At 39.2% G+C, this 16,498-nt stretch overlaps 1 protein-coding gene across 8 annotated transcripts in view; it reads left to right on the top strand.

The window, feature by feature from the left end:
• ESR1 (estrogen receptor 1) overlaps positions 1-16,498 on the top strand; it is a 304,660-nt gene that overhangs the window by 206,878 nt on the left and 81,284 nt on the right. For all 8 annotated transcript variants that reach the window (XM_054023306.1, XM_054023304.1, XM_054023301.1 and 5 more), the window contains one exon: positions 14,411-14,746. In XM_054023306.1, the coding sequence (XP_053879281.1) occupies positions 14,411-14,746 (336 nt within the window). The remainder of the gene's footprint in view (positions 1-14,410; positions 14,747-16,498) is intronic.

Genomic DNA, 16,498 nt, shown 5'->3' with positions numbered 1-16,498 from the left:
CAAGGAGCTAATAGAGGAGGTATCTGAGCCTCTAGCTATTATCTTTGGAAAATCATGGGAGACGGGAGAGATTCCAGAAGACTGGAAAAGGGCAAATATAGTGCCCATCTATAAAAAGGGAAATAAAAACAACCCAGGAAACTACAGACCAGTTAGTTTAACTTCTGTGCCAGGAAAGATAACGGAGCAAGTAATTAAGGAAATCATCTGCAAACACTTGGAAGGTGGTAAGGTGATAGGGAACAGCCAGCATGGATTTGTGAAGAACAAATCATGTCAAACCAATCTGATAGCTTTCTTTGATAGGATAACGAGCCTTGTGGATAAGGGTGAAGCTGTGGATGTGGTATACCTGGACTTTAGTAAGGCATTTGATACAGTCTCGCATGATATTCTTATCGATAAACTAGGCAAATACAATTTAGATGGGGCTACTATAAGGTGGGTGCATAACTGGCTGGATAACCGTACTCAGAGAGTTGTTATTAATGGTTCCCAATCCTGCTGGAAAAGCATAACGAGTGGGGTACCGCAGGGGTCTGTTTTGGGACCGGCGCTTTCAATATCTTCATCAACGACTTAGATATTTGCATAGAAAGTACGCTTATTAAGTTTGCGGATGATACCAAACTGGGAGGGATTGCAACTGCTTTGGAGGACAGGGTCATAATTCAAAATGATCTGGACAAATTGGAGAAATGGGCTGAGGTAAACAGGATGAAGTTTAACAAAGACAAATGCAAAGTGCTCCACTTAGGAAGGAAAAATCAGTTTCACACATACAGAATGGGAAGAGACTGTCTAGGAAGGAGTACGGCAGAAAGGGAGCTAGGGGTTATAGTGGACCACAAGCTAAATATGAGTCAACAGTGTGATGCTGTTGCAAAAAAAGCAAACATGATTCTGGGATGTATTAACAGGTGTGTTGTGAGCAAGACACGATAAGTCATTCTTCCGCTCTACTCTGCTCTGGTTAGGCCTCAGCTGGAGTATTGTGTCCAGTTCTGGGCACCGCATTTTAAAAAAAATGTGGAGAAATTGGAAAGGGTCCAGAGAAGAGCAACAAGAATGATTAAAGGTCTTGAGAACATGACCTATGAAGGAAGGCTGAAAGAATTGGGTTTGTTTAGTTTGGAAAAGAGAAGACTGAGAGGGGACATAATAGCAGTTTTCAGGTATTTAAAAGGGTGTCATAAGGAGGAGGGAGAAAACTTATTCACCGTAGCCTCTAAGGATAGAACCAGAAGCAATGGGTTTAAACTGCAGCAAGGGAGGTCTAGGTTGGACATTAGGAAAAAGTTCCTAACTGTCAGGGTGGTTAAACACTGGAATAAATTGCCTAGGGAGGTTGTGGAATCTCCATCTCTGGAGATATTTAAGAGTAGGTTAGATAAATGTCTATCAGGGATGGTCTAGACAGTATTTGGTCCTGCCATGCGGGCAGCGGACTGGACTCGATGACCTCTCGAGGTCCCTTCCAGTCCTAGAATCTATGAATCTATGAATCATTATGGAAAAGCTCTTTTTCCAATGTGCTGCCGCTATAAGAGGCTTTACAATTCCTGCTCTAGTAAGGAGGTACTTACAGAAACTACAAGAAAGCTAAACGACCTTTCAAAGCATTTACAGTTCCTGCTTGATGGTAGGTACAACAGGATAAGGAGAGTGCAGGGTTCTGAGCACCTCCTATAGAGTGAGGGCATTCAACGAATCTCAAATTCATGATCTTAATGTGTATTCAGAACATTATACTATAGTTTAAGAACATCAATATGGATGCACTGGATATTGCAAATTCTTGTATTTTAACTCTAGTTCCTTTTCCTAAGATGGAAAGTGACTTAAGAGTAAGACACTGATTTTAAAAAATGAAGTCAGGCAACTGCATACCGAGTTTGCAAGCAACTCCATACTCAGTTTGCACATACAGTTACTGTACTTGCACATGAAAACCAAGTATTTGTACTGGAGGATGGTCCATCAGACACATAGTTGGCCAGTTGATTGAACAAATAAGTAATTAGCACGTACAGTTCCAGTAACTGCATGCCCAAACTACAGAAGCGGAGCACTTAAAAACTTGCTGATTTTACCAGAGTTTCCCATGATTAGCAGTTTCCCCTTGTACTTCTGAATACTTGCTGTATCTCAGTATTACTGAAGGTAGTTATTACTGCCTAAAGACTAGAATGTGACTTTAGCCATAGCCATGAGCAAGTGTAAATCCATCAAAAGGGTACAGACAGATATCTAAATAATTCTGAAAGCAAATACCTTAGAAAATCACTGGGTATAAAATGGACCAATTTAATAACAAATGCCAAGATTGGTCAGATTTAACAACCCCTTATTACTAAAGATATCCAGATGAGTAGACATTTGTTAAGAATTAAGCCAGAGTGTTTGCCATGGCAAGTGTGCCATTGGGCAGCTGCAAGAATATGCAAAAGGGGCCAACTGAAAGAATCCTATGTAAAATACAACTCCGAGCGTGCCTAGTCTGCAGTCCAGAAGTGTGATGGTAGCACATGCAGACATACCTACGCTACCTTTGATTTTAGTTCGGTCAAAGCTAGTTTGAGTAACAGTATAGAATCATTAGGGTTGGAAGGGACCTCAAGAGGTCATCTAGTCCAACCCCCTGCTCAAAGCAGGACCAATTCCCAGCTAAATCATCCCAGCCAGGGCTTTGTCAAGCTGGGCCTTAAAAACCTCTGAGGATGGAGATTCCACCACCTCCCTAGGTAGCCCATTCCAGTGTTTCACCACCCTCCTAGTGAAATAGCTTTTCCTAATATCCACCCTAACCTCCCCCACTGCAACTTGAGACCATTGCTCCTAATTCTGTCATCTGCCATCACTGAGAACAGCCTCGCACCAACCTCTTTGGAACCCCCTTCAAGTAGTTGAAGGCTGTTATCAAATCCCCCCTCACTCTTCTCTTCTGCAGATTAAATAAGCCAAGTTCCCTCAGCCTGTTCTCATAAGTCATGTGCCCCAGCCTGCTAATCATTTTCGTTGCCCTCCGCTGGACTCTCCAATTTGTCCGATACTTTCTGTAGTGGGGCGTTCAAAACTGGATGCAGTACTCCAGATGTGGCCTTACCAGTGCCAAATACAGGGGAATAATCACTTCCCTCAATCTGCTGGCAATGCTTCTACTAATGCAGCCCAATATGCCATTAGCCTTCTTGAACCTCATCAGATTTCTTTTGGCCCAATCCTCAAATTTGTCTAGGTCACTCTGGACCCTATCTTTACCCTCCAGCATATCTACTTCTCCCCCCAGCTTAGTGTCATCTGCAAACTTGCTGAGGGTGCAATCCATCCCATCATCCAGATCATTAATGAAAATGTTGAACAAAACTGGTCTAGGACCAATCCCTGAGGCACTCTGCTTGAGACCGGCTGCCAACTAGACATCGAGCCATTCGTCACTACCGGTTGAGCCCTATTATCTAGCCAGCTTTCTATCCACCTTATAATCCATTCATCCAGCCCATACTTCTTTAACTTCTGGCAAGAATACTGTGGGCGACCATATCAAAAGCTTTGCTAAAGTCAAGGTATGTCATGTCCGCTGCTTTCCCCATATCCATAGAGCTAGTTATCTCATCATAGAAGGCAAATGGGTTGGTCAGGCATGACTTGCCCTTGGTGAATCCATGTTGACTGTTCCTGATCACCTTCCTCTCCTGCAAGTGCTTCAAAATGGATTCCTTGAGGACCTGCTCCATGATTTTTTCTGGGGACTGAGGTGTGGCTGACCAGTCTCTAATTCCTCAGGTTCTCTTTCTTCCCATTTTTTAAAGATGGGCACTATATTTGCCTTTTTCCAATCATCTGGGACCTCCTCTGATCGCCACGAGTTTTCAAAGATAATGGCCAATGGCTCTGCAATCACATTAGCCAACTCCTTCAACACCCTTGGATGCATTGCAGTAGTGGTGAAGCTGCAGTAGCATAGGCAGTGGCCACTCATGTATCTATGTGTACCCAGTTAATGCTGCCCATGCTGCTGCAGCTCCACTGCCATTTGATCTAACTAGACCAAAGCTAGCTCAGATAGCTCTACATATCCTCAGAGAGGGAAAATATATGGGTCTTAACAACACAGGACATGCAAAGAGGGCCCAGGGTAAACAGGGATAGTGAAGCCTTGTTCATACCATAAGTAACATCCGATGATTGATGTGGGAAGGATTCAGAAGAGCCAGGTGGTGGTGTGTAACCCATATCCCCATAAGCATGTCCTTCAGGCATTATGACTATGGGAAACACCAGTGATTCACAATTCCTTTGTGTTTCGTTCTTGCTTTGGGTGGGGGTGTTATAATTTTGCTGCTGGTCTATAACAGCAACAAATGACCACCGCCTCTGTGCCAACTCAGCTTTGTTTGTCAGTGATGTGGGGTGTGAAGACCAGGCTCTGCTCATTCTATATCCACTTTGTCTGGATGGGAAATAAGCAGCATCCATGTCCTCCTACACACCTGAACGTAAAGTCTAGGAACTCCGATCGACCTGGATGGTCTACACACTCCCTCTTCCTCCCTTACATAAGATGCGTAGTCCAAGTCCCAGTCTAGTTCTATGGATTTGGGCAAGTGTTTATGGGCTACCACCTTAACTGTGCAGTTGAATATACATTTGTTTTAAGACAGACCTTAATTCTAAATTTTTTTCAGCTAATTCCTGACAACAATTCTCTTTTAAAGTAATTGTTTACCCAGCTGGGACTCCAGCACCATTCAAGTTTCTATTTAATGGCATTCTTAAAAGCATTCTATAATAAATGAGTGTTCAGATGGTCTGAACTGATTCCAAAAGTAGTACATTAATATCTATAAATCTTGAATTTGGAATATTTTCACAGTCAGCTTCCCAATGATCACAGTAATTTATAGAGAGAGAACAAAATGGAAAAAGAAAGCATCTCAGTCTGCCAGGCCTCTAAATTTCTTTGGGAGGACCATCATGCTGAAACACAATAGAACATTTGGACCTAGAACATAATCATAAGTGGCTTCGGCAAATCTCCATCTTCTATAAACATAGTTTTTAAAATAATGAAAATTGGTTTGAAAAAACAATACAACACAGCCTTCTGCTCTTATCTAGGCCAGATAGCAGCCCCAGCAACCATATATTTTTGGGGTACCCTTAGAGCTTAATTTCACTTCACTTTGTTAAAACTATTGATTTAAAGAAGTGCATGATTGGGGGGTCCTGTGTATAAAGCAAAATAAAGGCACTGAAGTGGTTAGATGTGTCAGTACAGGCCTCTGGCAAGAGTGAAACATAACTAGCTGCCATGTATTCTAAGTATTGACCATGCTGTGTTCAGACGATACCATGTTTAGTGCCAACCATGCCACTATTGGCTTGTCTATGCTACTTTTCCTGGGAAATCTCTCACCCTTGTACTACCACTAGTGCAGCTCCACCAGTGGTAGCAATTGTAGAGGTTTTAGTGTAGACACAAAGCAGTTGGGCAAATCCTTCTCCTTTCCAGTTCTTTGTGTGATAGGACATGTCAGAGAGTATTGATCCATGTCCTGCTGATGCCATTCTGTGTGCACGTCACATACATTCCTTTTTTCTGTCAGTGCCCAGTCCATACTAGTGTTTCCATTGCTGCTAAATTAAATCATTTTTCATTATTCTCTATTATATTTATGCTTTCAAATTGTTAATCAAATCAGTTTCCAACTCAATTAGAAGAAGTGTCACTAATTTTACTATATGTATTTTTTGGCACCAGCAAGGGTAAAGAAGCTTCCAAGTTGCATGGAGTCTAAATTCTGGAAATGAAGTAAAGTTACATCTGCAAATAAATGTAGACTATAGAGTATCTTAAACAACCCAACTCGCACCCCCAAAATATTATCTGCATTCTGATGAGAATTGTAGTATCCAGTCATGGTCTGTAAGAAAAATAAATTGAACCAAGTACATTTTTGGGAAGGAGCATCTGATTTTTAATTAAACAGTTATAACTTTTTTTTTTCAGTGTGCAAGTGGGCTGGATTATACCTACAACTTGTGCAGGCAGTGCCACTCATCCACTACACTAACAGTTTCTATTCCCACTTCATCTCTCAAATGTAGAACACAGCAATCCATTAACAGACCCTGTCATTTCCATATTTCATTGCAAAGGACTAGAGAAAATCACAAATGGTGATATAATTATAATCGTATATATTGCATACAGTTTATTCTTAAATTTATTCTGTTTCACCCAGTTCATGCTAATATTCACTCATACAAATTAGAATGATTAAGATAACAGCTTAATAGGTACCTTTGGTACATTGGACAATTTATCTCTATTTATCTGCAAATAATGTGCAAGTTTTCACTAGAAGAGGTTGATTATTACTAGAACATTTAGAAAGTACCTATCTATTTGAACTGGCCTCTTCTTTATAAGTCCTAAGAGGACTGGAAGGCTGAGGTCTGCCCAGTGTAATGTTGAACGATTTCATCCATTGTAATGCTCTCAAGAGGAAGAGAAAGCAGCTGGACACCTCCCCACTTCCACACCCATATCCTTACATTTCAAAATGGCATGGACTTACTGGTGGAGAAACCACAGTTATCTAAAAAATGATTGCATTTTAAGGTTTTGGATAGTTTGGCAATTTCAGAAGTATAGTAGCAATTCAATTTTTCATTATTTCCTATTTCTACCGAGTATAATTCATCATTATTTCATTAATGCTTATGTTTGTTTTGCCTACACTATATGTAATAGTAGGCCAAAAAGTATGATCACTGTCTTTGGCAGCTCAGCTTCTTCTTCCCTCTCTTTAAAGACTTCTGCAAAATAACTGTTGTTTCCTTAGATTTCTCTCCAATTCCTTTTTAACAATTTTTACAATTTTCTCTTAACTTCTGTCTGTATAGAATTCTTTTATTGAACATTTTTCTCTACAATTTGATCATTATGTCTTGTTTCTCATATTATCCTTTTCACTTGTTTCTGCTTGGTTTTGTGTAGTTCTGAAATCTTCTTTCTTTTCATCAGGTGTTTATATTTTTAGTCATATTATTGTTTAATCCAGTCTTTAAATTAAATCCACTGCTTAATTATATCAGTTCCTTCTAAATGTGGGATTCTTTACAGGAGAAAGATTGTACATGTATTGGGAAAGGAGTCTATGAGGTTTTGCTATTGTATATAATATAGTAGGTTATTGCAGTGAAACACCACACTGTCATACAAGTTGCACAGATAAAATGATTGATAGCCGAAAACCATATATTTGATCTAATCTCATAAGATAAACCAATTGTATTGTTGAAGATGGAATAAAATGACCAGAAAAAAAAAGAAAAAAGGAAAGTCTATATACCAGAAATCCAAAATGGGGAGAAAATATTTCTGGTTCAGGAGGGCTAAAGCCCAAAGCTATGCAGCAAATGTCTAGATGGAAGCTTCTTTCCCATCTTAAAATCTGTTTATTTGGCAAATCAGCAGAAATTCTATATGCAGTAGCACTGATGGGGAAAAACAAAGCAGTATTCGGGTCCTTGGAGAGAAGCTGCTACCTACAACCAGTTGCCTAGTAACCAGACTCTAACTCTCCTGCCCTCTCAGATATTTGCTTTCTTAGCTTGATAGAAGTGTCCGGTTTCCAGGACTATTGGATTCCTTGCCTTGTAAATTTTTGGATTTTTACCTATCTGTCATCCTTATGGATTTCAGTCTAATGGGTATCGACTATAGGACCCTGAAATTGAGAGGTAGCAGGCTGTTTAGAAGTAGCTTTACTCTAGAGTGTTTAGAGGTTAGAAGACAAAGAGACCAGGCATGAAGGAAGGGATGGTCCTTGTAAGTTATTATTTTGGGCCACCATGTTGACAAATTAATGCCTTAATTCTTGAGTATTTTGTTTCTGAGGTGGTATTCTAACTCAGGGAGCAGGTTTTTAAAGATAATGTAAGATGGCTCCTCTCCCAGACCCTCTGGCTGTCTCTACCATTAAATTCATAGCCTGCAACAATACAAGGAAGTAGGGAATTTGAGGTAGAGCTGGAATGTTTTTTGCTTCAAGCAGCACAGAACTCCTGTGCCAGTCCAGTCAATTGCATCTGCAGAATTAAACAACAACATTAAAAAGCAATATTTCATTTATGTGAACAAAACTTTTTCCTCTGTCATAGAATCCAGATTTTTAAAAATACATGTGCAAAAATGTGTGAGCTGAATATGCAAAATGCCCAGTGGGCATGTACAGGTCAGGGCTGCATCCACAAATCTCCAGCTTGCTGCACGCATCTGGCATTCATGTGCTCAAAAAATTGCACAGTTTTTGTGGGCCAAAAGTTTCCGTTAAATGTATTTCAAACAGTGACTTAATAGACAAGATACTCATGGTTAAGGCACAGCAATGTGTCAGGTGATCTAGGGTCTATTTTCAGCTCTGCTACGTATATATTGTGTGACCTTGGACAAGTCACTTAATCTCACCATATCCCAGTTTCCTACTTCTCAGGAGCATTGGGAACTTAACTCACATATGTTTGTTAGCTGCTTTGAGATACTCAGGCGAAAGGGGTGATAGTAATCAAATTTGTTACCATGCTACAAGTGCATATAGGGTTTTCTCCATTATTTCATCACATGCAGTCTGTACAGCTGATTTAAATATTTCTGCTTTTATATTTATCTATCTATCTATATATATATATATATATCTAGATATAGATATAAACAGTCTGCAGGAGATACTAGAAACCAGATTTTGATTTTTGATTCAGCACGGCTTTCTTAACGAAACAAACAAAAAGCAGAATAATTAGTGTTTCTATAGCAGTGATACTCAGACTGAGGCTCACGAGCTGCAAGTGACTCTTTAAAGTGTCTCCTGCAGCTCTTTGCAACACATGATATTAAAAAACGGTGTGCTTTTAATTATTAGCCAATCTTAGTTATTAACCAACCCAGATGCTTTTATAATCAATTTGGATGTTATTAACCAATTGTAGTTGATGAAATAATAATACTTGGTCAGTCATTTTGCTCTCTCTCTCTCTGTGTACACACACACACACACACACACACACACACAAATTAGTAAATGAAACAATGAATTCACACTACTGTGGCTCTTTTGGGTAATTTGGCTCCTAAACCACTGAGATCTGAGTATCACTGTTCTATAGGAAACCATTGGTTATTTCATGTTGCTAAGCAACTGCCCGCAGGAGGACAAATATTCTGGATCTACATATATTTGTCATTTGAAGCACTGGAATGGGTTACCTAGGGAGATGGTGGAATCTCCATCCTTGGAGGATTTTAAGGCTCGGCTTGACAAAGCCCTGGCTCAGATGATTTAGTTGGTGTTGGTCCTGCTTTGAGCAGGGGGTTGGACTAGATGACCTCCTGAGGTCCCTTCCAACCCTAATCTTTTATGATTCTATGATAACAAACCTGTTTAAGAAATCTTCAATATAGTATTAGTACTGCAAATTGTAAATAAAAGATCCATGTGGTGTTTTGTGGGGTAAACAGATATGAACGTGCTGTTTGCCATCATTAATTACCCTTCTGTGACTGAAGCTAAATAGGAGAACTGAGATATACACTACAGAACAATGGGTACGGGAAGGCTCTTATGTCATGATCGTGAGCACAGCCTAAAGAATGGATGTCTTTCATAGAGATGATATTAGATTTGGGGAGAAGGAAAGGAAATAGACTCACAATAGACAAGTCATCTTCCAGCCTATTGATGGAGAAACATTGCTATCCTGCCCTCCTTTCAGGAACGTAAGTGGTACCAAGAAGAAAAGGTTTATGGAGAGAATAGTGAGAATTACCATACAATAAAGGGAGGAATATCTACAATTCCCTTTTAGGATCTGTCTTTGATCATGGACCAAAGCCAAGAATGATGGGAGAGAAACTCTTTTCAGTTGTTATTCTTTCAAAACAAACAAAAAAAGCCCTTCCAAATTAGAGAGTACTGAGGATAAAAACCAGTTTTTATTACAAAAAAAGTTTACATTAATGCTTACATTTATAAGTCTGTTTTTCTAAGATAAAGTGCACATTGACCTACTATATAGAGTCAGAAAGCCCCTTAGGAGCCCACTATCATAGAGCCAAGATCTCCTGTCTGACCTGACGTTAAGGGCATGCAAGGAGTGAAGTAATTTATATAGCTTTGCACACCGATTGACAAATCAACAAACAAGAAGTTGTCACTGAAAATGAATGGCTAGCTGAGGTCAAGTTGCACATCAATGATGAACTTTCAGATGATTTCTTGAAGAAAGGTGATAAGGCCTGCATTGCTACCAGTTTAATCAGTGCTATGGAGAGTTCTCACAAGCTACAAGGAGTTGGACTAGGTCATGGGTTTTTTTTGTTTTTGTTTTAACTGGATACCTTGAGAAGAATGCCACAGCTGCAACATATGGGTCTTCAATAACATTTTCAGTCTCCGTCGCTACTGAACCAGGGCCCCAGCTTGCTACTAAGGTGGGATCTGGACTGCTGTAGGCACTGTCTTTTGAATGTGATGTAAAACTAAGGATCTGACCACTTGTGGTCCATTAAGATCCTATGTTACTTACTGCAACAGTGGGGATATTCACTGCTGGTCTGAATTCTCATTTAGCCTACTTAAATTGCTCTACAGTTTTTACAGAATACTGCACTCATGTCCTGTCCTAATGTGCGCTGTTCAATAGCTGTTGTTTCATCTAGTGATAACTACATTTCAGTTATAGATACAGCAATTCCTGTGTACTATGTTATTTTTGTTATATAAAATATATATAATGCATTAAAGGAATATTAACATTGCAAAGTTAAGCAGTCAAATGTTAGTAAATGCCAGAATTAAGATTGTGTGCAGACTTATTTTAGCCTTTTTGTGCATATGCATTATGATACAATCTCTACTTGCATGATTACATGCTCATCAGTTATTTGTATCATCCCTTTTCAAGAGGTTTGCAATGTTTTGTTATTACTGCAGCTTTTAGACTCACTATCCCTATTAGTAATAACTGGTTTCACAGATTGATTGTTACTATTCATATTCACCGACATATTTGCATGAACATATGTTTGAAACCAAGAAGAAGGATATTTTAAAGATTGTCTAAAGTGTCTTAGTAGAGTTGATGGTCTCCTTCTGTTTGTCATACTTAGTACTTCTGAGGTAGTGAATACACAATGATGACTGAAGAATCCAGTGGTTGTTTGGAGTTTACAAAACATGCAGAACTTTTTTTTAGGTTTCACAAAAGTTTCCTTGTGTTTTGTGAAATACTCCCCCCCGTTAATTTAAACCATTGTTTTTAAACAAAAAATTAATTTAAAAAAGAACTGTGCTTTAAACCTGTATGGAAATTAATTATTAGTGTATACACTTATTGAATCTTGGAATATTTCTGGGCCTAAAATGTTCATGTGATCTTTTTTTGTCTTCAGTGCAGGTCTATTTGACCACTGAATGGTACTATCTGGTGTTGGTTTACAGCATATCACATGTTGTGCTCTAAGTGAATGTTCTCTGATCTTCTTTGCTGTAATGAGCCATGTGACTTTATCAGGAATGTAAATAATTTGGTGGTATTGAGAATGTGTGAGGAGGAATTGTGATGAGACCATCTTGCCTCTACCCCCAGGCGCAAAGCTTTCTTATGACCTAAGTGCCAGTTCAGATGTGGTCTTCTGGTTTCAACCTCTACTAACACCAAACCTATCATTCTGTGAAACAATGATCTGGGAAGAAGGAATGACTGGATGGGCAAAGCATATAAGAAAAAGTCTTTTTCACACACAACAGAATGTTGCATTCTTGCTAATGCCAAGTGGTGATTTTTAATAGATGGGTTTTGGAGTGGGCTTGGCCTACACAAAATAGGCATGAATTTGCATGTCAATCGATTCTATAATGCTAATCACAGCAAGCGGGTAAATGTTAACAGGTTTCATAGACAGGCACATTTTATATTTCAATCAATCTGAATTTTTTTTTTAAACCAGAGATGTGTTGAATCAGCGATTCTATAATCCAGGATGTGGTGAAGTTATGATGTGTTCTAGTATATGTGAACCACATGGCTTTTTTTCGCACAATTGTGCTTGCTGATTTCATAGGCAAGTTTTAATTCACAAACATCATAGTCCTATAAACCACGCAACAGAAAATAGTAGTTAAGATCTCTAATTCAATAGTCTCCAGGATTCTACTTGTGAGAATTGGTGTAGGATGAAGTTTTGCCAATATGTCTTTTGTTCCTGCTGTTAGGAAGCCTTTGTGGTAGGAAAAATAGCAATGAATTTATGAAAAATGGGAATAGCAAACCTTTTAAGGTACTTGGCTTAGAAAAAATATTAGTTTAACTAATGGGTAAAACATGAAAAGGTCAGGTGATGGGTGTGAGAGATTTAATGAACCCAGTGTATGTGGAAAGATTCATTGAATATGGTTAGCAGAGCTACAGAGTATTAGTAGAGTAGAATAAAATTTCTGCCCTCTTCACACTGCCCTGGTTCAGTGAAATGTCATTTTCTGTGGCAAGATGTTTATTCATATAGATCAGAGATTCTCAGCCTGGAGGTCATGAACAGGTTTCAGGAGAGTCATGGCCACCCTCCTTTTCTTTATGGAGTGTGTGGGTGGGTGGGTGGGTGTCTTATCTTGTAACATTGGTTCACATTATGGAAAAGTTTGAAAACCATTTATATGGATGTTTGTTTACAGAAAGAAAGCACTGTGCTGGGGTGGGGAGTGTGGTGTCAATGCTACCAAATTTGGGACCCCTTGTTATATTTAAAGCATGCCCATAAGCGTGACGATTTTGACACCTTTGAGAGGGCTTGAGATGAATTGCTTTTCAGTGGGTGCAGTGAGTGCCCAATATGACACATCCACCCCACCCAATCAGCATGATATCTCTTGACCACTCTCTGGTGGTTCTTCTAAACCAGTGGTTCTCAGACTTTTGTACTGGTGAGTACAAAGTACAAAGTGAGTACAAGCCTCTGAGTGCGACCCCCCCTTATAAATTAAAAACACTTGTTTATATATTTAACACCATTATAAATGCTGGAGGCAAAGCAGGGTTTAGGGTGGAGGCTGACCGCTCACGACCCCCCATGGAATAACCTCCCAGTCCCGAACCCAGTTTGAGAACCTCTGTTCTAAACTATTCTCGCAGCCTCCTCCCCAGTTCCCTATCTGATCTCTGTCTTCTCTCTGCATTGATGGAACCCACCTAGGCCCCTTCAGACTATTTTTCCTTGTAACTTTTTCCAGAAAGGGAGAATTTGTTCTGCTCAGGCCAGGCCTTCTGTTGTTACTGCTGCTGTTATGACTACTATGGCAGGTATCCCAATCAAGGATCAGGGCCTCACTGTGCTAAGCACTATCCAAATAAGGAACAAAGACAGTTCATGCTCCAGAAATCTTACAGTCCAGGTATATTTTCTGTGCTTCTCTTCACTTAACAAGAGGGTTGCCATGTGACCTATCTTCTCATTTTATATTTATCCTTATTATATAGTTTTTGTCTGCTTATGTAGCACTCATTACCATAGTATCTGAACAACATATGATGGGGAAAACCTCCCTGAGTGGTTCTTCCCCACTAACAAAGAACAAGTGTTCGGTGCTGGATTAAGTTATAATTAAAATAGTTTGTGGATTCAAACCTCTTATGGCTTTCAACACTAGCACCGCAGCATTCATGAGCAGTTTTGGGGTCCAACATTTGTTATCTATTTGAGCCACACATAGCGTGCAGCTATCCCTGATGACCTGCTCAGTGAAACGCGTGTGATTAGTTGTATGCTAGAAGCTAGGGCATGCTTTGGCAGTTCATATAGTAGGACAATATTTATTCAGTTCAGTTACTGATTTTTTTATTTTTTGAGAGGAGTGGAGCATCAAATCATGGCTCCCCCAGGCTGGTGGTTGACAAGCCTGTCCCAAAACCAAATCCATTTAAATGTTCTGAATCACTTACAATAAAGAAGCATTCTTAATATTCTACTTTACAGATATACATAACGTTCCCCCTGTGTACTAGCTTAAGATTCTGTGTTTACGACTGATTCTTGGGATGCTAGCAGAGCACCTCACCCTCTCTGATTGAACTAACCTCGTTATCTCTATACTGATTTATACCTGCCTCTGGAGATTTCCATTACTTGCATCTGAAGAAGTGAGGTTCTTACCCACGGAAGCTTATGCTCCCAATACTTCTGTTAGTCTTAAAGGTGCCACAGGACCCTCTGTTGCTTCTTGGGAAAACAAACCCAAAAGAAGTGCTGCATGACTCTACCCAAAGATCTGCTGATTGGTTGAAGTTATAAACATGATTAGTTGTACAAGTTTAAGGAAAGGTAGCTAATCATATTCTTATGTCTCTCCAGGGATCCGAAAAGACCGCAGAGGTGGACGTATGCTGAAACACAAACGTCAAAGAGAGGAACAGGATGCCAGGATTGCAGGGACTTCTTCTACTGAGATGAGAACCCCCACCCTCTGGACAAGTCCTCTTGTGATTAAGCATAGCAAGAAGAACAGTCCAGCTTTGTCCCTTACAGCAGAGCAGATGGTCAGTGCCTTACTGGAAGCTGAACCACCCATAGTCTATTCAGAGTATGATCCTAACAGACCTTTCAGTGAAGCCTCCATGATGACCCTGTTGACCAACCTTGCAGACAGGGAACTGGTGCACATGATCAACTGGGCAAAAAGGGTCCCAGGTAAGGAAACAGATCATTTGAACACTGGTTAACTGGAAAAGTTCCAATATTACATTTAAGCGAAGAAATTTCCTTCTCCCTCTCCCTACTCCACAGACACAGTTTCCTCATTATCTACAAATCATTCTTTTAAATATCCTTATTTGTAAAATTACAAACTTCATGTGGTGCTCCTTAGAAGGAAACTTTGGGAAACACAGGTAAAATTTTAGGGAAAAAATCTTGTTAAGAAAAATTAATTACTGTACATTATAATATATTGTCTGGCAAATATACTAGGTAGCTTGGGGGTAACTGGCACCAGGATATAGTCTTTCATTGCCAGGTCAGTGAATCAAACTTTGCCTAGATCTGTCACAAATGCAAGTTATTACTGTATAAAAGATGTTCAGAGGCCTATGTGAAATGGGCTAGTTATCTTGGGTCTATTTCCTAGCACACAGGTGTCCAGATCAAAAACGCTACCAAATTTGGCACTGATTGGCACCCTTGATGACAGTCCAAGCAGAGAAACCAGTGAATGGTCATTACAAACCCTCTTGATGTCTGAAGTCGTCCGAGTTGAAGGTCATTGACAGGGTAGTGTGGGGAAGATTGCATTTCTGCTGGATGGACTGATCCTGTTCTGTGGATAAAAAGAAGATACTAGCCTCCAGAGCTATCAATCAAATGCTTTCATAAGCATTATATTCACTAAACATTTATTATGAATGCTGAATCTTTAATTTTATCACAGCACTTCTCTTTACTAGGCCTACTGGTACAATATACATAGTAGTGTATTTTGCTAGTTTAGCCAATTTTTAATCACTTTAATTTCATATTCTAGCCCTTTATTTCATTAATATTATGTAGATTCTGTGAACAACTGTTCTGAGAATGTCCACTACTACAGATTTAGTTAGGTCAAATGCTGTAGGTCATGCCTCTTTTCTGTGTCCTTTACTTAAACTTGGCAAAACTTTACTTAGTAAATCAATAACATACACAATCTGTTTTCTAGTCCTTATGTGTTCTTTTTTTTTTTACCACCTTTCACATGTCACTTTGTGGGCTCAAGCTGTGATCAATGAGAAGCTGTAAGGGATGTGTCATTTCTCATAGAAACTTAAAGGAAATCACATGGGGAATTTTATTTTTAACATAGTTGCATTTTTAGGGCCTGATTCAAAGTCAGTGAGAGTATAAGTCTCTGTTAAAGCCTATGAAGTTACAATTGGGATGAATTTGTCCCATTCTAAATTAATTATTTATCTATAGTCCATTTTGCAGTGTTAAGTGAAGAAGTTAGTCTTCTATGGCATTTGGGTTTGGTTTGTTAATTTAATGACTATATTCAGATAGAGAATAAATTGTGTTTGGGGAACTAAAATTAATTTTTATTGTTGTAATTATCACTGATGAGAAATCCATAAAGTTGCTTACTACTGGAATACAGCTGTTTATGATAAAAAGCAGCATGTATTACTAAGTATATGCCATTGTAAAAAAAGTCTTCTGAAACTGGAAAATCAACAGTTCAGACTGTCAGCCATTTGTATATATTACATGTTTTATTAGTATGTCATATATATATTAATGTCACTGTCAAGTGCCACACAACACAAAGAAAGAAAGCTGCTTCCTAAGGAGGGGTAGAGAGACAAGGACTTACAAGGAGAGACGGATGAACATATGTAGCTCGTAGCTCTGCGTAGTGTGAAAGCTTGTCTCTCTCACCAACAGAAGTTGGTCCAATAAAAGATATTACCT

The sequence above is a fragment of the Malaclemys terrapin genome, chromosome 3, assembly GCF_027887155.1.
Source record: "Malaclemys terrapin pileata isolate rMalTer1 chromosome 3, rMalTer1.hap1, whole genome shotgun sequence".
Classification (NCBI taxonomy): Eukaryota; Metazoa; Chordata; order Testudines; family Emydidae; genus Malaclemys; species Malaclemys terrapin.
Note: the sequence above shows the minus strand (reverse complement) of the source record. Positions and strands in the feature narration are given on the sequence as shown.